The sequence below is a fragment of the Oncorhynchus mykiss genome, chromosome 18 (assembly GCF_057628025.1).
Source record: "Oncorhynchus mykiss isolate SJ-2025 chromosome 18, ASM5762802v1, whole genome shotgun sequence".
In the NCBI taxonomy this organism is placed as follows: domain Eukaryota; kingdom Metazoa; phylum Chordata; class Actinopteri; order Salmoniformes; family Salmonidae; genus Oncorhynchus; species Oncorhynchus mykiss.
The window spans coordinates 22,290,001-22,311,694 of record NC_143039.1 but is presented as its reverse complement, the minus strand read 5'-3'; the positions used below and the strand labels follow the sequence as shown (position 1 = coordinate 22,311,694).

The window sequence follows — 21,694 nt, the reverse complement described above, 5'->3', positions numbered from 1 at the left end:
GATGTGTTAGCGTCAAGATTAAGGTTCCATATAGGTTATGGAACCTTTATTGCAATAAAACAAACTCCCGTATTTTATATTAGAGAAGGGGTGGGGGTGGGCTGTTTTAGCCTAATATGCCAGCTGTTATAGCCTAATGTAATAGCCTAATAGAAACAATGCTGTCATACAAACGTCGTTATGCTACTGGTTTAGTCGGCATATTGAATAAATATCGATTTTGCGAATCTAATGACAAAGTATGAATAAACGTAATTCTAGAAAAGGCTACAATTCCACAGATCAATAGATGATATGTAGGGGCCTAGCTATTTTGGCACCATAACAATACGCAGTCAATGGCACACGACACGCCCTTTCTCGTATCAGCTCATAACACAAGTAGGCTATTATGGTAAGTAGACTCACTAAGTAGTGAATCCATAACATTAAATATATTAACAAATTAAATATAATATCATTAGGACAGTTCTAAATGCTCACTATTGCTATCACAGCTGCAACACTGTAACAATTTGATATTGATAGCAAACCACGCCTCTCAATACTTGGATAAATGTAGGGAAGCGACACGTGACTCCGTAACCAAAATCAAGTATGGCGGAATCTGTCAGAAAATGATTATTTCGCCAGTAGACTTCCCTAGCGATAAAGTCAACATATTTATTCTGCATCTTTCTCGGGACAGGGCCGCCTCTTGGAGCTTCTAGGTGAGCATATCGTTTATCTTTTCGACGAATTTAGCTCGTTGAAGTGCGAAAATATTCAGGATGTTTCTTAGGCAATGATGCATCGATTTCGGGCGCGGGGACAATCCTATCAAAACAATGTCTGCTGCCTGAAGTTTCCAGTTGAGCTGCTCGCGCTAATAATACACTTATTCTTACAAAAAAAAAAAATGTAATTAGCACAATATGTTGGATATAGAAAGAGTGCTTATTATTATTGTCCGACGTGCTGCATGCGGGAAAAATATGTACGCTAAATGAATATCTGGCGCGCGACATATTTAGCTACGCATAGTCTCTGACGTGCCTTGATTTGTTCCTGTGTTCTATTTTTAGAACATGGCGGTGGATAGTGCTATAGACCTACATGTTGATAGGGATAGTGTATCAGTATTTTTTGTATCGTTCTAGATCGTAATGTTACGCAATGTTAAAGAAGAAATGACTGGGAAAGTCAGCTGTGTCTGTCAATGGGCGGTGGTGAAGTAGCTGTATGCGTCAACCTTTTTTTGTGAATGGGGGGCGTGCTGGTGAAATTGTGGTCAGCGAGCGCGAAAGACGGAGTGCATTTTAGCTATTGTGTTTTAGTACAACATCCTACTGAATATTTTAGTATGCCTACGTTTTATTTATTCATCAGAAAGCAGTTTTTTATTTATTTTTTACATTCATGCCAAATGTATACATAATTAAAGAATGTGTAGATGTAGCGTGTTAAAAATGTACCAGGTAACGTTACTGAAGATAAGTAACAAAATGTTGTAGATTGGTCGTAGAGCTATACGCCCTGGGTCTCTTTCTCTGAGCTAGAAGGGACTGTCTCTCCAAATCTGTCACCCTGTATCACACAACCAGTTTGGGGACAATGGGGCCAGACAAGCGTGGGCACACACACACACACACACCAAGCAAAGCCCATAGAGAGAGTGCAGGGGCATAGCGCCCCAGGGGTTTACCCCCTCCCACAGACACACAAACCCCTTTCCATCACAAAGCGTGAATGTCTGCCAGCCGTGACCGACTTTTGGAGGTTTGTCCCGCAGCTCCACACTCTGCCCCTCTGTCTTGAGAAGCCCTTACCACAACCCCCCACCCACCTACCTCCAGGCCATTAGCTTAGACCTACACATCATGGGTGGTCTAGTAGTCTGTGTTTGTTGTGGGTATTCATTCCATCTGTACACCTAATGATGTGTTAGTGTAGGGGAATTCAGAATGAATAATGATTGTTTCTGAATCCAGCTCAGATTTATGTTGCTGATGCGTCATCCTGACTTACTGCCCCTCTCTCTCTCTCTCTCTTTGAAAGGCTGGTACAAGTGAGCGCGTGTCTCTGATTGGATTACCTGAATAGTAGGTTGTCTGTTGGAGGGCTGTTTCCTGTTGCTGACCAGTGAAGACATTTGTGGGTGATTGTGTTTCCTGCTGAGGAGTACTGTGGCCCTGATCTTGGTACACATCAGACCAGCCCCCTTCCCTACACACACACAAACACACACACACACACACTAACACCCCCCCGACCCACACACACTCCACCTGTCCCGTCCTACTCCTCTCCAGGCCGTATATTTGTACAACTTCACTGTGGATTCTCCAAGGACCATCCTGTCAACAATGACATCACACAGTCACCAAGGTAAGCCCTTTACCATGCTCACTGGATCCATCTCACGTAGGCCTAATGTGTGCTTTGTATTGCTGTACCATCTCAGAATACCTCCCTGTCAATTCTTATTGAAGTCTATAACAAACCATGACGTGGACTGACTCAAAATAATATTTTTGGTTCTTTTCTGTTTCTTTGGCTTGTCCTGTAGATAATGTCATTTGTGCACATGATTGAATATACAGTATGATGCTGTGAAGTGTCCTACTGTTCCGCCTGTGTTCGTCAAATTGCGTCCAGGTTAAAGAGTTAGGCTAACTAAAGGTCTCTACTGTTCTGGATGGTGCGATTGGCCGTGTTTACCTAACACACTGGGGGATGTGTGCACTCTAAATATCCTCGCCCAGGTAACATCTGGAGGGCCCCTGAGAAGGCTGAGGTAACCCCTCCAGCCATAAAGTATATCTTATGAATGATTCCTGACGATACCAGGACAAGAAAATATCATGATTTTCTCAAAATTGTATTCATAGGATGGTCCTTTGGAGGAAGGATTGCTGACATATATTTGACATTTGTATATAAAAGCATAATTGAGAAATAATTAATCAAAGTTGGCATATTTATGACATTTTTGCCTTACCCAGGCTTCCTTTTAAGACTCCATAATGTTTCATACAGGAATCACACCTATACCACATCTGCTAGGAGCCCAAGGCAGGCTTACAGTTCCTGGAGTACTTCAAATATTATGATATCGGCCATTTTATTTCAAGAGTCTTGTTAGTTGGACTTAATTCATGTGGCGGCCATGATGTTTAAATTTGACCTGAATACACACTGGTCTGCGTACGAAGTGGCACCCAATTGCCTAGTGCACTAGCTTTTGACACTCACTATATAGGGAATAGGGTGCCATATAGGATTGTGTTGTGAGAAACCTCGAGGTAGACCTACACCATACTAGGTAGTCCCCACTCCCCAGCCGAGCTGAAGCCAAGCCAAAGTAAGCACATTACATCGTTAGTTGATGCCTGGATTAGTTAGCCTCAACACTTAGAGTTTTAAATCTAGCCTAATGCTTGTTGGAGATTCTCCATCCTTTTCTCTGAGTGTGGTGTGATACCAACCCTTTCTTTTTCTCTCTCTCCATTCTTCTTTCACTTTAAACTGACCTACTGTTGATGTGTGTGTGTGATAGTTCCCATGTCTATGATCTGCATGGCATTATGAGTCCATTATCAGCTTACTTCCAGCGGCTTTTTTTTACTTCCGTTTATTTGAGTAAATACTTAACACTTTTTTTCTGAACTGCATTGTTGGTTAAAGGGCTTGTAAAAGTAAGCATTTCACCTGTTGTGTTCGGCTCTTGTGACAAATAACATTTGATCAAACACTCAAGCGTTTGCTCGTACCTTCCATAACTGCTCCTTTTTGTCGATCATTTGTGGAATTGCAGGCTCTTCAGTTTAAATATTATACTTCCTCTAAATCTTTTCTAAGAAACCCCCCCCCCAATCTTTCTACAAGTTGGGGGATAGGCTAGTTCTCAGGAATAGGCTCAGTCAGATAGTTGGTTCACTGTGCAGTCTGTATGAGCGTATATCTGAGAACAAATATGACTGTTTGCATAGAAGTGATTATCTGCTCGGAGAGCTTAGCGTATTAGCCGTTGACATCAGCTCAACATTGCACTTGCGCTAACGCACACAGGCTACAGTAGATGCTACAGTAGCCATGTTGTATTGAAAGATGCTTAGTGCTACATTCAACAACAAACAAAATAGTTAACAATATGCACAGCTGCTTAGCCTGGCCTGGTGACCATCAGCTGATGCAGACGGTGACGAGTGACACAGAGATCCATTTGTGTGTCCTCACACATTAAAAGTCAGTCCATACCCATTCAACAACGTGATTTGTAGATCCTCGTTAGACTAGAGCTACTAATACACATGGTGAGCACACCTTCACACAGCTGAATCTGACATGGATCTGCAGGCCTCTGAAATGAATCTGCAGGACTCTGAAATGGATCTGCAGGCCTCTGAAATGGTTCTGCAGGCTTCTGAAATGGTTCTGCAGGCTTCTGAAATGGATCTGCAGGCTTCTGAAATGGATCTGCAGGCTTCTGAAATGGATCTGCAGGCTTCTGAAATGGATCTGCAGGCTTCTGAAATGGATCTGCAGGCCTCTGAAATGGATCTGCAGGCCTCTGAAATGGATCTGCAGGCCTAGTGTAAACAGTGGGGTTACCAGGTATTTCAGACTGTTGCTGCAGTTTTTCCCACATAAAAAACAGCCCAGTGGTTCTCTGCCAGGGCCTGTCAGTCTTCGTCACGCCCCTGTGGTTTTCCCATGATCCTCGGCGGCGGCCCCTCTGTGGTTGTGGTCACTGGTCAGACAGGCACGCTTATTATCAGTTCCCATGGCGATGCAGTGACTGCTCGGGCTGCCCTGTGCAGTGCCTGTCAGTTTAGCTGCGGTAGATAAGAGACCTGCTTGCTCACAATCACAGCACTGTGTGGGTGTGTCACTCCCGTAGCTCTGTAGCTGTCCCATTTAGTTTTCTCTTCCTCCATTCTTCCATTTGTTAGGAAGAACATATCAGAGATTTGTCTTCTAATGGTTTACTTTGACAAAAGTCTGAATACTCGTCATACACAAAGCAGCATGCACGCGTATTCAGAAAACATAGGCCCTGAGCCTTTCAAACTCAACTCTGGACCTCGACGCTAGTTTCACTGCATATTGTCATGGTTTCCCTCTAATCTGGTACCGAGTTATACCCCTGCCCTAGCCCTTACATCCTGTGTTGTTCCTAGGTTTTAGAGCTTCCTCGTAGAACAGTTGGATGCCTGCAGTGCAGAGATTGCTTAACCATCTACTGAACGTAATGTCTAAGCACACAGACTAACGTTGTTTTTGCGGTCGTGAAGAGATATTGAACGAGTATCCCACCGGGCCTCATAAATAGGCTTAATATTTCAGCAGAGTAGGAAGCAGCACATTGATAGTGTTGGGAAATGATAGCAGTGGGCTCTAGTCGGCAAGGTTTTACGTTATCCCACTCAGTGATTCTAAGGGTTTCCTGGAACCACCGCAAACATGTTTACCATAGCTAGAGCTGGCCCGGCACTGAGTCATGACACACACACTGTTCCATTCAGAGCAGAGGCACGGTTGGTAAGTGATTGGGCGGTGGCTTTTTTTGAGCTTGCTCTTTTCCTGGGAAAGATGTCGTTTTTTGAGCCAATACATCTTTGGCCCAGCAGATGATAAGTGAAGCTGGTCCAGTGTATTCACGTTGACAAAGGACTTTAACCTACTGTAATTCAATTCTCTCCTATCTTTGTTTCTATGGGGTTTTTATGTGGTTGAACCAGTGGACTTAACGTGCTACTCCTTGTCCTCCAGTACAAGGCTCCTGTTGATGTGGGTTCGAAGAGGAAATGGTTTCTAGTATTATACAACTTTAAGGTGCTGATAGGCTCACTGATATGAGGCATATGGTGAACAGCAGCACACCTGGTTGTGGCTTACTGCTTCAGATCAGAGTAGACTGGTCTAGACTACAGAGGGTTTGATCTTCATGTTATCTTCTTCCTCAGAGAATAAGTGGTGAAACTAGTAGACTGACCATGTGTGTCTAAATGTGAGCTTGTGTGTGTTTTCACGAGAGCGAGTGTGCATGTGTGACGGCGAAACACTGTTTTTGTCTCCTTACCCTCCTGTCATCCCCTCTCTGTCCATTATGAAGATCTCTCTCCTCCCACCACACACTATCCAATCCAACTAGAGGTGAAGGGGTTAAACCACACACTATCCAATCCAACTAGAGGTGAAGGGGTTAAACCACACACTATCCAATCCAACTAGAGGTGAAGGGGTTCAAATCACTCCCGCTCTGCACATGAGAGCCATTCACTTATCCATGGGCTATTTATAGCAACACACGTGATTGAATGCATGGTGAACAAACAACCATTGTTGCTGGTTTCTTTGTGTGCGTGTGTATTTTCTGCATGATGGAGCAGTTGTCAGTGGCTGCTGCCATGTGCTGCAGAGCAGACCTATAAATGGAACAACAAGAACACTGAACACAAGTCTACATGACAGAAACACTCCTCTTCTGTTAGCAACTGTTGTCAATGCAACTCAACAGCTTTCAATAGCATGGACCGTAGAGGAGAGATGGTTCTCTCTCTGTCAAACCCCTGTAGACACACATCTCTTATCAGTGTGAGCCCAGGTGTGTTGATGGATGTCTAGTGCTGATGGCACCTTGTCTGCCCTAGAGACGGGTGAAGACAGAGAATATGTATATGTAGAATAACATAAACATGTTACACTGTTGACAGGGTGATGTGGTTGGGTGAGGTCATTCAGTCCCGGGAGAGGGGTGTGGGTTGGGACCGACAGAGGGCCCTGCTGTACTCGGGACAGGTGGTATAGTCTGGGATGTAACTGAGGAATGGCCGGGCCAGCATCTCAGAAACTGAACCATTGTGACATTGGGTGCGTGTGTGTGCATTTGTACGTACTGGTAAGTGTCCAACCAGATTTTTTTTCTGTCAAAATGCACATCTTCAGCTTCTCTTGCCAAATGTCCTCATTGCACCCAATGACCATTGACAATAACTTCTGACAGACCTTCCAGCCTGACAGATTGTCCTCTCCCTCACCAAGAATTGGCTTAGGCCTGCTTTGGCCTGGTCCACTCTAGCCTCCCCCAGCCCAACACATCCAGAACCAGGGGTTATGTCCTGCCTGGGTGAAACCGCCCTGGACCGTACCATCCAACCTGACTGTCCAGAGTAAGGCTCCACTGAGCGTCCCGTCCCCCTTAAACAAACACCCCACTATGGGCTCCATACTGGGGCCTTGTCCCTCTGCCTGTTCCTCGGCTCTGTTTTTAATTGGCATTAGGCGGGGGAAAGGAGATAATGAGAGGAAAGAGTCTCTTTGTGTGCCTGAGCCGCCCGAGGCCTTTATGTCCCTAACTCCACACAGAGAGAAACTGGATACAGGGTGTACTGCCAGCCGCAATTACAGTTTACACAGACGAAAGCAAACCTATTCTGGCTTTTGACACGGCCTGTCATTGTTTGTCTCCGAGGGACAGGCAAGGGGAGGAGGACGACGATATCAAGTTAAAGTCTGGGATGTGAGTGGAATGGCTGGCTGGATGGATGGATGGATGGCTGGCTGGCTGGCTGGATGGATGGATGGATGCGCGATTGGTGCTAACTTTTTTATTGATGTTTTCTTTGTTCATTGTCGGGTTCCTCTTATAAACCAGACTGACATGAAGCTAGGAGGTTCTTAGTGGCATTGAGTTCTGGTGGTTCTGGAAGTGTGAAGTTAACGATGGGCTTATTTACTAGGAAACTTCCCTTCTCTGATTGTCAAACCAAAGTTGGTATTTTCAAACCAAGCCTAGCGTGTAGAGTTAGAGCCAGTCTTCCAAGGCCACACTTTTCAATGACATTTGTTCACTTTTCTCCTCAATTAATATTGCCCATTTTCCTTAAATCATTCATATTACTCTCCAAGATCGCATAGCAGTTCAGACGTCTTTTGTCCTCGTCTTGTCGTGTCCTGTGTGTGTGTGTGTGTGTGTGTGTGTGTATATATGTGTATATATATATATATATATATATATATATATATATATATATATATATATATATATATATATATATATATATATATTTACAACTTTTTTTCACATACATTTTATTTTTATTTTCCATCAACTCATCTTCTAAACACTCTCCTGCAACCCGCCTCACCAATTTATATTTATAAAAAAGTATTATTTACCTCAGATCTGTAATCCTCCAAGAAGCTAGCCAGAAACTCCAAGAAGCTAGCCAGAAACTAGCCAGAAGCTAGCCCAGAAGCTAATCTAGAAGCTAATCAGAAGCTAGTTAGCTTCTTTACTGGCAAATCGTTAGTATTCAGCTAACCACGGTTTGTGGTCATCAGCTATCATTTAGCTCGAAAATCTATCGAAAATCTATCGCCAGTTTTGTACGGCGCAGCGCGGCTCGGAACGGAACATACCGGACCAATTTTTCTCTCCATGTCCCTGGATTTCAACTGCTCTCTGGACATTCATACCCGGATCTCACAGCTAGCTAGCTGCTATCCGTGTGACAATCGGCTTTCGTCGATTCCGGAGCAAACATCAATTATTCCGGTGCTAGCCAGCTCCGTCAATCACTCCTGAGTTCCATCATTCACTCCTGGGCTGCAGTCACCTATCCGGACCCGTTTTACTGCCTACGCGGAGCCCCACCGGGCCTTCACAACTGGACTGCCGACGTTATCTACCTGAAGGAGATCCGGCTGGCTCCTCCGTCGCGACGTTACCTGAACGCCCATCTGTGGCCCGCTAACCGTTAGCTGTCTTACCGGCTGCTATCTGAATAGACAATTTATTTATTTTTATTATTATTATGTTTTCTTCTCGGGCCTCTATAACTATATCTATTGTTCTTATTTTTGTTGTTGTTGTGTGATTTGGATTAATCCCCTCTACCACACGGAACCCCACTAATCTACTGACCGAACACAAGAGGTGGCTAACAACAGACTCCATCCTATGCTAGCTTGCTACCGATGGCCTGGCTAGCTGTCTAAATCGCCGTGACCCTCAACCAACCTCTCCACTCACTGGACCCTTTTGATCACTCGACTAAGCATGCCTCTCCTTAATGTCAATATGTCTTGTCCATTGCTGTTCTGGTTAGTGTTTATTGGCTTATTTCACTGTAGAGCCTCTAGTCCTGCTCACTATACCTTATCCAACCTATTAGTTCCACCACCCACACATGCAATGACATCTCCTGGTTTCAATGATGTTTCTAGAGACAATATCTCTCTCATCACTCAATACCTAGGTTTACCTCCACTGTATTCACATCCTACCTTACCTTTGTCTGTACATTATACCTTGATGCTATTTTATCGCCCCCAGAAACCTCCTTTTACTCTCTGTTCCAGACGTTCTAGACAACCAATTCTTATTGCTTTTAGCCGCACCCTTATTCTACTCCTCCTATGTTCCTCTGGCGATGTAGAGGTAAATCCAGGCCCTGCGGTGCCTAGCTCCACTCCTATTCCCCAGGCGCTCTCTTTTGACGACTTCTGTAACCGTAATAGCCTTGGTTTCATGCATGTTAACATTAGAAGCCTCCTCCCTAAGTTTGTTCTATTCACTGCTTTAGCACACTCTGCCAACCCGGATGTTCTAGCTGTGTCTGAATCCTGGCTTAGGAAGACCACCAAAAATTCAGACATTTTAATTCCAAACTACAACATTTTCAGACAAGATAGAACTGCCAAAGGGGGCGGTGTTGCAATCTACTGCAAAGATAGCCTGCAGAGTTCTGTCCTACTATCCAGGTCTGTACCCAAACAATTTGAACTTCTACTTTTAAAAATCCACCTCTCTAAAAACAAGTCTCTCACCGTTGCCGCCTGCTATAGACCACCCTCTGCCCCCAGCTGTGCTCTGGACACCATATGTGAACTGATTGCCCCCCATCTATCCTCAGAGCTCGTGCTGCTAGGCGACCTAAACTGGAACATGCTTAACACCCCAGCCATCCTACAATCTAAACTTGATGCCCTCAATCTCACACAAATTATCAATGAACCTACCAGGTACCTCCCCAAAGCCTTAAACACGGGCACCCTCATAGATATCATCCTAACCAACTTCCCCTCTAAATACACCTCTGCTGTCACCTCATTGCCTGCATCCGTAATGGGTCAGCGGTCAAACGACCTCCTCTCATCACTGTAAAACGCTCCCTGAAACACTTCAGCGAGCAGGCCTTTCTAATCGACCTGGCCGGGGTATCCTGGAAGGATATTGACCTCATCCCGTCAGTAGAGGATGCCTGGATATTTTTTTAAAATGCCTTCCTAACCATCTTAAATAAACATGCCCCATTCAAGAAATTTAGAACCAGGAACAGATATAGCCCTTGGTTCTCCCCAGACCTGACTGCCCTTAACCAACACAAAAACATCCTATGGCGTTCTGCATTAGCATCGAACAGCCCCCGTGATATGCAGCTGTTCAGGGAAGCTAGAAACCATTATACACAGGCAGTTAGAAAAGCCAAGGCTAGCTTTTTCAAGCAGAAATTTGCTTCTTGCAACACTAACTCAAAAAAGTTCTGGGACACTGTAAAGTCCATGGAGAATAAGAACACCTCCCAGCTGCCCACTGCACTGAAGATAGGAAACACTGTCACCACTGATAAATCCACCATAATTGAGAATTTCAATAAGCATTTTTCTACGGCTGGCCATGCTTTCCACCTGGCTACTCCTACCCCTGTCAACAGCACTGCACCCCCAACAGCAACTCGCCCAAGCCTTCCCCATTTCTCCTTCTCCCAAATCCATTCAGCTGATGTTCTGAAAGAGCTGCAAAATCTGGACCCCTACAAATCAGCCGGGCTAGACAATCTGGACCCTTTCTTTCTAAAATTATCTGCCGAAATTGTTGCCACCCCTATTACTAGCCTGTTCAACCTCTCGTTCGTGTCGTCTGAGTTTCCCAAAGATTGGAAAGCAGCTGCGGTCATCCCCCTCTTCAAAGGGGGGGACACTCTTGACCCAAACTGCTACAGACCTATATCTATCCTACCATGCCTTTCTAAGGTCTTCGAAAGCCAAGTCAACAAACAGATTACCGACCATTTCGAATCTCACCATACCTTCTCTGCTATGCAATCTGGTTTCAGAGCTGGTCATGGGTGCACCTCAGCCACGCTCAAGGTCCTAAACGATATCTTAACCGCCATCGATAAGAAACATTACTGTGCAGCCGTATTCATTGATCTGGCCAAGGCTTTCGACTCTGTCAATCACCACATCCTCATCGGCAGACTCAACAGCCTTGGTTTCTCAAATGATTGCCTCGCCTGGTTCACCAACTACTTCTCTGATAGAGTTCAGTGTGTCAAATCGGAGGGTCTGTTGTCCGGACCTCTGGCAGTCTCTATGGGGGTGCCACAGGGTTCAATTCTTGGACCGACTCTCTTCTCTGTATACATCAATGAGGTCGCTCTTGCTGCTGGTGAGTCTCTGATCCACCTCTACGCAGACGACACCATTATGTATACTTCCGGCCCTTCTTTGGACACTGTGTTAACAACCCTCCAGGCAAGCTTCAATGCCATACAACTCTCCTTCCGTGGCCTCCAATTGCTCTTAAATACAAGTAAAACTAAATGCATGCTTTTCAACCGATCGCTACCTGCACCTACCCGCCTGTCCAACATCACTACTCTGGACGGCTCTGACTTAGAATACGTGGACAACTACAAATACTTAGCTGTCTGGTTAGACTGTAAACTCTCCTTCCAGACCCATATCAAACATCTCCAATCCAAAGTTAAATCTAGAATTGGCTTCCTATTTCGCAACAAAGCATCCTTCACTCATGCTGCCAAACATACCCTTGTAAAACTGACCATCCTACCAATCCTCGACTTTGGCGATGTCATTTACAAAATAGCCTCCAATACCCTACTCAACAAATTGGATGCAGTCTATCACAGTGCAATCCGTTTTGTCACCAAAGTCCCATATACTACCCACCATTGCGACCTGTACGCTCTCGTTGGCTGGCCCTCGCTTCATACTCGTCGCCAAACCCACTGGCTCCATGTCATCTACAAGACCCTGCTAGGTAAAGTCCCCCCTTATCTCAGCTCGCTGGTCACCATAGCATCTCCCACCTGTAGCACACGCTCCAGCAGGTATATCTCTCTAGTCACCCCCAAAACCAATTCTTTCTTTGGCCGCCTCTCTTTCCAGTTCTCTGCTGCCAATGACTGGAACGAACTACAAAAATCTCTGAAACTGGAAACACTTATCTCCCTCACTAGCTTTAAGCACCAACTGTCAGAGCAGCTCACAGATTACTGCACCTGTACATAGCCCACCTATAATTTAGCCCAAACAACTACCTCTTTCCCAACTGTATTTAATTAATTTATTTATTTTGCTCCTTTGCACCCCATTATTTTTATTTCTACTTTGCACATTCTTCCATTGCAAAACTACCATTCCAGTGTTTTACTTGCTATATTGTATTTACCTTGCCACCATGGCCTTTTTTGCCTTTACCTCCCTTCTCACCTCATTTGCTCACATTGTATATAGACTTGTTTATACTGTATTATTGACTGTATGTTTGTTTTACTCCATGTGTAACTCTGTGTCGTTGTATCTGTCGAACTGCTTTGCTTTATCTTGGCCAGGTCGCAATTGTAAATGAGAACTTGTTCTCAACTTGCCTACCTGGTTAAATAAAGGTAAAATAAATAAAAAAATAAATATGCATTGGATATAGTTCACATGTTATCTAACCATGCTATGCCATGTCAAATGGCTTCTGTGATGCTGGGAAACAGAGATACATGCCTACTCCTCCACTCATTACCGTCCCAATGTTTCTCTGCTCTTCCTCCCAGTGTGAACGGGAACCTAAAGGTCGCATCTGTTCACAGAACGGGTCTCTCTTTATGACAGGACGTCAGAGCCTGCCCCAGAAGTCAGGGGTCGCTGATTGTGGGCATGTTGCTATGACGTCAGATGCTGACCCCAGGAAGCGAATGGGGTGGCCCTAGAGGAAGTGTCTCCTAAGGAGAGGCCTGTCTGGTTGATGGTATTGTTCCTCTGTGTGTGATCTCTCCATGGTACACACAGCAGGGAGGGGAAGTGCAACCAGTGTAATGAGATAGGAGCATCCTTCCTGACTCTGTGTGTGTGAGTGAAAGTGATTTACTAATGAGCGTGCATGAACGTGGACTGCAAATGGGTACATGAGGTGTGATGATACTCGTATTGCGAACAGATCAACAGATTAATAACTGCTGTATGTAAAACATTGTGTGCTGTAAATTGGACAATGTTACTCTCGATGACAACATAATGATGTTTGTTTCCAACATTAGGGCTGTTTTTCTAAAGAAGTTAAATCCACATTGTTTTGTTTCCTGGCCACGATACTACAGAGTATCGCCATACTGGTACCGTCCTGTCCCTAATGAGTACCAACTTATTGTAAAACACACATCCCATAGCAGTCTATTTTCCCATGGGAAGAAACACAACAGTGGACAGTGTGGCTGTGGCCTCCCATGTGTGAGACTGCAGACAGTTTGGTCTAGTTAGAGACTACGGTACTACCAGTTTGGTCTAGTTAGAGACTACGGTACTACCAGTTTGGTCTAGTTAGAGACTACGGTACTACCAGTTTGGTCTAGTTAGAGACTACGGTACTACCAGTTTGGTCTAGTTAGAGACTACGGTACTACCAGTTTGGTCTAGTTAGGGACTACAGTACTACCAGTTTGGTCTAGTTAGGGACTACGGTACTACCAGTTTGGTCTAGTCAGAGACTACGGTACTACCAGTTTGGTCTAGTTAGAGACTACGGTACTAACAGTTTGGTCTACTTAGAGACTACAGTACTAACAGTTGGTCTAGTTAGGGACTACAGTACTAACAGTTGGTCTAGTTAGGGACTACAGTACTAACAGTTGGTCTAGTTAGGGACTACAGTACTAACAGTTGGTCTAGTTAGACTACAGTACTACCAGTTTGGTCTAGTTAGAGACTACAGTACTAACAGTTTGGTCTAGTTAGACTACGGTACTACCAGTTTGGTCTAGTTAGAGACTACGGTACTACCAGTTTGGTCTAGTTAGAGACTACGGTACTACCAGTTTGGTCTAGTTAGAGACTACGGTACTACCAGTTTGGTCTAGTTAGAGACTACGGTACTACCAGTTTGGTCTAGTTAGAGACTACGGTACTAGCAGTTTGGTCTAGTTAGAGACTACAGTACTAGCAGTTTGGTCTAGTTAGAGACTACAGTACTAACAGTTTGGTCTAGTTAGAGACTACAGTACTACCAGTTTGGTCTAGTTAGAGACTACAGTACTATGGTCTAGTTAGACTACAGTACTATGGTCTAGTTAGAGACTACAGTACTATGGTCTAGTTAGAGACTACAGTACTATGGTCTAGTTAGAGACTACAGTACTATGGTCTAGTTAGAGACTACGGTACTAACAGTTTGGTCTAGTTAGAGACTACAGTACTATGGTCTAGTTAGAGACTACGGTACTAACAGTTTGGTCTAGTTAGAGACTACAGTACTATGGTCTAGTTAGAGACTACGGTACTAACAGTTTGGTCTAGTTAGAGACTACAGTACTATGGTCTAGTTAGAGACTACGGTACTAACAGTTTGGTCTAGTTAGACTACAGTACTAACAGTTTGGTCTAGTTAGACTACAGTACTAACAGTTTGGTCTAGTTAGAGACTACAGTACTATGGTCTAGTTAGAGACTACGGTACTAACAGTTTGGTCTAGTTAGAGACTACAGTACTATGGTCTAGTTAGAGACTACAGTACTATGGTCTAGTTAGAGACTACGGTACTAACAGTTTGGTCTAGTTAGACTACAGTACTATGGTCTAGTTAGAGACTACAGTACTATGGTCTAGTTAGAGACTACGGTACTACCAGTTTGGTCTAGTTAGACTACAGTACTATGGTCTAGTTAGAGACTACAGTACTATGGTCTAGTTAGAGACTACGGTACTACCAGTTTGGTCTAGTTAGACTACAGTACTATGGTCTAGTTAGAGACTACAGTACTATGGTCTAGTTAGAGACTACGGTACTACCAGTTTGGTCTAGTTAGAGACTACAGTACTATGGTCTAGTTAGAGACTACAGTACTATGGTCTAGTTAGAGACTACGGTACTACCAGTTTGGTCTAGTTAGACTGCAGTACTAACAGTTTGGTCTAGTTAGAGACTACAGTACTATGGTCTAGTTAGAGACTACGGTACTAACAGTTTGGTCTAGTTAGAGACTACGGTACTAACAGTTTGGTCTAGTTAGGGACTACAGTACTAACAGTTGGTCTAGTTAGGGACTACAGTACTAACAGTTGGTCTAGTTAGACTACAGTACTACCAGTTTGGTCTAGTTAGAGACTACGGTACTACCAGTTTGGTCTAGTTAGAGACTACGGTACTACCAGTTTGGTCTAGTTAGAGACTACGGTACTACCAGTTTGGTCTAGTTAGAGACTACAGTACTAGCAGTTTGGTCTAGTTAGAGACTACAGTACTAGCAGTTTGGTCTAGTTAGAGACTACAGTACTAACAGTTTGGTCTAGTTAGAGACTACAGTACTACCAGTTTGGTCTAGTTAGAGACTACAGTACTATGGTCTAGTTAGAGACTACAGTACTATGGTCTAGTTAGAGACTACAGTACTATGGTCTAGTTAGAGACTACAGTACTATGGTCTAGTTAGAGACTACAGTACTATGGTCTAGTTAGAGACTACGGTACTAACAGTTTGGTCTAGTTAGAGACTACAGTACTATGGTCTAGTTAGAGACTACGGTACTAACAGTTTGGTCTAGTTAGAGACTACAGTACTATGGTCTAGTTAGAGACTACGGTACTAACAGTTTGGTCTAGTTAGAGACTACAGTACTATGGTCTAGTTAGAGACTACGGTACTAACAGTTTGGTCTAGTTAGACTACAGTACTGACCCGTTGGTCTCGTTGATCGCTCTCTGGCCTCCCATCAGTATTAAACTATTTTACACATGGTTTAATTCTGCTTTAAAGGGCTGCACATCATTTAATAGAACCCCTGCCAGCAGTTCCACCCATGCACACCCATGCACACACATTTACACCCATGCACACACACACATCTACACACACCCAAGCGCGTACACACACACACACCACACACACACACACACCACACACGCCACACACACACACCACACACACGCCACACACACACACACCACACACACGCACACACCACACACACACACACACTCGTGTTCATATTTATTCTGCACAGCATGGAGATGTGGTGCTTTTCATGTGTAAGGTCTTGATGAACAGTTGATTTCTTGAATAATGAGTGTTAGTGCTTTGCTGGAACAAAAGCCTGCACACCCTGTCAGGTTCTCAGGACTAGTGTTGAAGAACAGTCACCACCTCCACAGACTGATACCCTGACCAGAGCGCCCTCTTGAGGTGCAGTAGGGAAGGGAAGGGAGGGGGTGTGGAGGTTTGTTCCTTTACCTTCATCTCCCTCCCTCCACTTATAGTGTGTCTGTCTGTCTCAGGTATCAGCTGTGGTTTCCAGTGAGAGTCTCTCTGTGTGTCTAACTACAGCCCACAGAGTGAGACTAAGCCAGCTGGTATAACCCTCAGCTGCTGTACCATTACAGGCTGCAGACAGACACAGGTGTCGTCATTACCTGAACCTCAGCACACAGCCATGCAAAACAGGCCCTTCACTCTAGTAGCGATGCTAACAATTCTACATGGTCGACCTGTAACGTGTGTATGTATGTATGTGTGTATATATATATATATATATATATATATATATATATATATATATATATATATATATATATATATATATACACACACATTACATTACATTACACACACACCTAATTTCCATAGCAAAGTCCGGCTGCAGGGAGCTGGATATCATCTGACATTGGTCTGTGTGTATTAGCAGCGTGTGTGTATGTCTGTGTGTGTTAGCAGTGTGTCTTTGTGTATTAATGGTGTGTGTCTGTGTGTAGTCCTATAAACAGTGGATGTCAATCTGGGTCATCTGAGAGGTAAAGTGTGGGTCTGCCATCTGTCCTCTCTCTCTCTCACTCTCTCACTGGCCACACCTGGACTGCTCACTGTAACTGTGAAGGTAAAACAAGGCTTTGATCACATTGTTATTTGTCATAAATGGCCTCTTGCACCATGTTTTGCCTCATCCTCCCTGATCTGCAAGGTGGAGCAGACATACAGACGGCTCCTAAAGCTAGAGCTGAGAATATACCCCCCCCCCACGCACACACAGCCGGTTGAGTTAGTACTGCATGGTATAGCCCAAGGCCCGTAGCTAATTAAACCTCTGTGTGTGTCTGGTCCAGGGAGAGCTCCAGAAATAGACCAAACACAGCAAGACGCTAGCCTGTTTTCCTGTTTCTTTCCCCCGAAGGGACCCCACATTTTGTTTTCGATGCCTGTCTGTTTTTAAAGAAATTAAAGAAAGCAAAGCATCTCCATGGCTTGATGCAACATTATGTACGCCACTGCCAAGTGTGCTTATCTGGACAGCAAACCTGTGTGTGTGTGTGTGTGTGTGAGAGGGGAGATTTGTTTTTAGTTTTTGCATCTGTAGGCCATGTCCTTTTCTGAGGTGTTTTGTTGCTCCTGGCCATGTCATTATGCTCTCTGATCTCTCTAATATCGTAGCCTCTCGTTTCCCTGATTCTTTCCTTTCCCTTCTTTTTTCTTGTTGATCATTTTCTCTATAGCCCCTGTTCCCTCCCCCTCCTTTTCTCTTCATCTCAGCCCCTACCCAGTTTCCCCTCCGTCTCCCCCTCCTCTCCTCTGTGGTTGGTCTATTTATAGCCCTGTCTTCCCAGGGCTCGGCTGGTACAAAAGCCTTTTCATGTTGCCACTATAATTTCAGCCTCGGTGCCTACGTACACAGACGGGAGAGAGGCATGGGCACACAGCTAGGTGTGTGTGTGTATGTGTGTGCGCTCGCTGTACCCAAAGGGAGTGTTATTTTTACCTTTCCCCTCCTCATTTTCTCTCCCACCCTCTCCCCTTCTCTCTCCATCCCTTTCTCCCACACTTGCTATGCTGAGCACAGCCAGTTTCAGCTGAGCTCAACAACCAGCCTACACACACACACACACTGTCTGATGAATGAACGGTGCCATTCCACTAAGCTTCCTTCAGGGCAGAGAACCCCTGGCATCTCAGCATGAGTTCCCAGCGTAGATTCTCTGCTGTTTCCAGGCGATTCAGGCTCTCTGGTTCCATAGCGAAGCGACGGTTGCTCCGTTAGGCTGCTTGCCTCGATGCCGCGGTGGCTCCCTCTCAGAGAGGTGTAGTTCGGTCGGTTGTCGGTTGATTGCGGGAGGGTTGTCTCGATGTTGCGGACCATATTTGAAGCGGAGTTCTCTCCCTCTCCCACAGAAGGACTCCTGGGCAAGGAGCAGCAGCTGGATGTCCTGAAGACGTCTGCCCTCAACCACATCCCCACAGGTAGGAGACCAACCAGCACATTACCTGTCTGTCTTTCATTATGTGACTGAATGTCGACCGTTGTCTTTAGAATGTGTGTTTTTTAAGGTCTGTCTGTCACACAAAGCTAAGAGGAAAGCAATCTGGCTTTCTTGGAGGATAAATGTTATGTGTACTAAAACTGATAAGAATGCAGAAGTCATTTCATAAAAAAACATTTGCGGGGTGTGATGTATAACTTCAGATTAAACCAAATCATTTATAGTCATGACTACTGGTTTCAATTTAATTTGCAGCAAATACTTTATGAATTTATTGTAACAAATAATCTTGCAAGGTTGCTAGCCAACTAGCCTGCTAACGTTAGCACTACTAGCTTGCTAATGTTACATTAGCACTGGGTCAGACAGTTGCTATAATCACCTAGCTTACAGCTACATTAAAGTAAATCAACGTTTTGGAAATACACAACGCCATCTAACCAGTTATCAAATAATGTTACCGGTATATGCATTTATCTAAGCCAGCCAACTAAAGTTCATTATTTTAGCCTACTAGCCTAGCTAGCCAACCACCACCACGGTTGACATAGCTGAGGAAGCCAGAAAACAACTAGTCACAGGCAGGAACCCACAGAACACAACAACAAGCGGAGACATACCGATAGCTACAGTAGTCAAAGAAGATCCAAGGAGAGGCCTTCAGAGGGATAGTCGGAAAAAAAAAAAAGTGTTTAATCAAAATATATTTTAGATTCTTCAAAGCAGCTTTTCACACTCTTGGCGTTCTCTCAACCAGCTTCACCTGGAATGCTTTTCCAACAGTCTTGAAGGAGTTCCCACATATGCTGTGCACTTGTTGGCTGTTTTTTCTTCACTCTGCGGTCCAACTAATCTCAAATGGGTTGAGGTCGGTTGATTGTGAAGGCCAGGTCATCTGATGCAGCACTTCATCACTTTCCTTCTTGGTCAAATAGCCCTTACACAGCCTGGAGGTGTGTTGGGTCATTGTCATGTTGAAAAACAAATGATGGTCCCGTTAAGCCCAAACCAGATGGGATGGCGTATCGCTGCAGAATGCTGTGGTAACCATGCTAGTTAAGTGTGCCTTGAATTCTAAATAAATCAGTGTCACCAGCAAAGCACCCCACACCATCACACCACCTCCTCCATGCTTTATGGTGGGATCACAAATGCGGAGATCATCCGTTCACCTACTCGGAGTCTCACAAAGACACGGCAGTTGGAACCAAAAATCTAAAATTTGGACTCATAAGACCAAAGGACAGATTTCCACCGGCCTAATGTCCATTGCTCATGTTTCTTGGCCCAAGCAAGTCTCTTCTTATTGGTGTCCATTAGTAGTGGTTTCTTTGCAGCAAATCGACCATGAAGGCCTGATTCATGCAGTCTCCTCTGAACAGTTGATGTTGAGATGTGTCTGTTACATGAACTCTACGAAGAATTTATTTGGGCTGCAATTTCTGAGGCAGTAAACTCTGATGAACTTAACCTATGCAGCAGAGTTAACTCTTGGTCTTCCTTTCCTGTGGCGGTCCTCATGAGAGCCAGTTACTTCATCAGCGCTTGATGGTTTTTGCGACTGCGCTTGAAGAAACTTTCAAAGTTCTTGAAATTTACTGTATTGGCTGACCTTCATGTTTTAAAGTAATGACTATCGTTTCTCTTTGCTTATTTGAGCTGTTCTTGCCATAATATGGACTTGCTCTTTTACCAAATAGGGCTATCTACTGTATACCAACCCTACCTTGTCACAACACAACTGATTCCACAAATGTACTTTTAACAAGGCACACCTGTTAATTGAAATGCATTCCAGGTGCATGAAGCTGGTTGAGAGAATGCCAAAAGTGTGCAAAGCTGTCATCAAGGCAAAGGGTGGCTACTTTGAAGAATCTCAAATATACAATATATTTTGATTTGTTTAATACGTTTATGGTTACTACATGATTCCATATGTGTTATTTCATCGTTTTGATGTCTTCACTATTATTCTACAATGTAGAAAATAGAAATGAAGAAAAACACTTGAATGAGTCCAAACTTTTGACGGATACTGTACACACTTGCAATGTACTACCAGTAGGTCGGTAGGAAATAGATGTTGCAGGCTTCACATTCACACTCGGCACAGCACCTGGTTTCAGTCAGTCTCAAATCAAATCCTGCCATCGTAGTCCTCCGGGGAGAAATGAGCACTGGATACAGTAGAGGTACGCACAGTTCCCATACTCCAATCCGTTCACGTCAACCACACACACTGGTCCAACTTAAAAGGTTGCTTCTCATTTTTTGGGCCACAAATGAGTCGTAACCCCGTCCTTGTTGGTATTACTGCACTACTCGTGTATTACTGCACTAGCTACAAATGACGGAAATCTACGACACTCGCTCGACTACCAAACTCACAGGAGACGAGGATGTATATAGTTTCTTCTTCATGGATGTACATAGTAGCTCGGGAACACTTGGTTTGGAATGTAATACCATGCTAGCATGGCTAGTAGCTAACGTTAGCCAGCTGGAACTAGATAGGTAGCACCTTTGTGGGTAGTTCTGAAGATATCTGGAAATAAGTGACTAAATATGTAAAAACGCTAAAACATAACTATGTTTGTAGTTATAGGTAACCAGATCGTGACTACAACTAAGCTACAACTAAGTTACTAATTTTTTTATTTTATTTTTATAAAATGAACCTTTTATTTAACCAGGCAAGTCAGTTAAGAACACATTCTTATTTTCAATGACGGCCTAGGAACAGTGGGTTAACTGCCTGTTCAGGGGCAGAATGACAGATTTGTACCTTGTCAGCTCGGGGGTTTGAACTTGCAACCTTCCGGTTACTAGTCCAACACTCTAACCACTAAGTGACCACACTTTTGTCGCTTCCTACCTTTTTAATAGGACGTTGGGCTAGGACAGCTTCAGTGCGCCTTGGCATAGACTCTACAAGTGGCTGAAAATCTGAAGGATGTGACACCGTTCTTCCACAAGAAATTCCATAATTTGTTGTTCTGTTGATGTTGGTGGAAAACACTGTCACGTCCCGCTCCAGAATCTCCCATAAGTCTTAACTTCAAAATCACTGAGATCTCTTCTTCTATCCATGGTAGCCAAAATAACGGGCAACTGGGCCTTTTTATACATGACCCAGCGTATGATGACATGTTAATTGCTTAATTAATTCA

The 21,694-nt window shown here is 44.2% G+C and overlaps 1 protein-coding gene across 4 annotated transcripts in view; it reads left to right on the top strand.

The window, feature by feature from the left end:
- The first annotated feature begins 561 nt into the window (after window positions 1-561).
- Window positions 562-21,694, top strand: part of LOC110497004 (histone deacetylase 4) — a 70,655-nt gene continuing 49,522 nt past the window's right edge. For 2 of the 4 annotated variants that reach the window (XM_090207774.1, XM_090207775.1), the window contains exons 1-3: window positions 562-710; window positions 2,038-2,367; window positions 18,436-18,504. In XM_090207774.1, coding sequence (XP_090063900.1) covers window positions 2,346-2,367; window positions 18,436-18,504 — 91 coding nt within the window. In that variant the 5' untranslated portion in view covers window positions 562-710; window positions 2,038-2,345. Of the gene's footprint in view, window positions 711-2,037; window positions 2,368-18,353; window positions 18,505-21,694 lie in introns of those variants that run through there. The other 2 variants (XM_090207773.1, XM_090207772.1) reach the window with 2 other exon arrangements.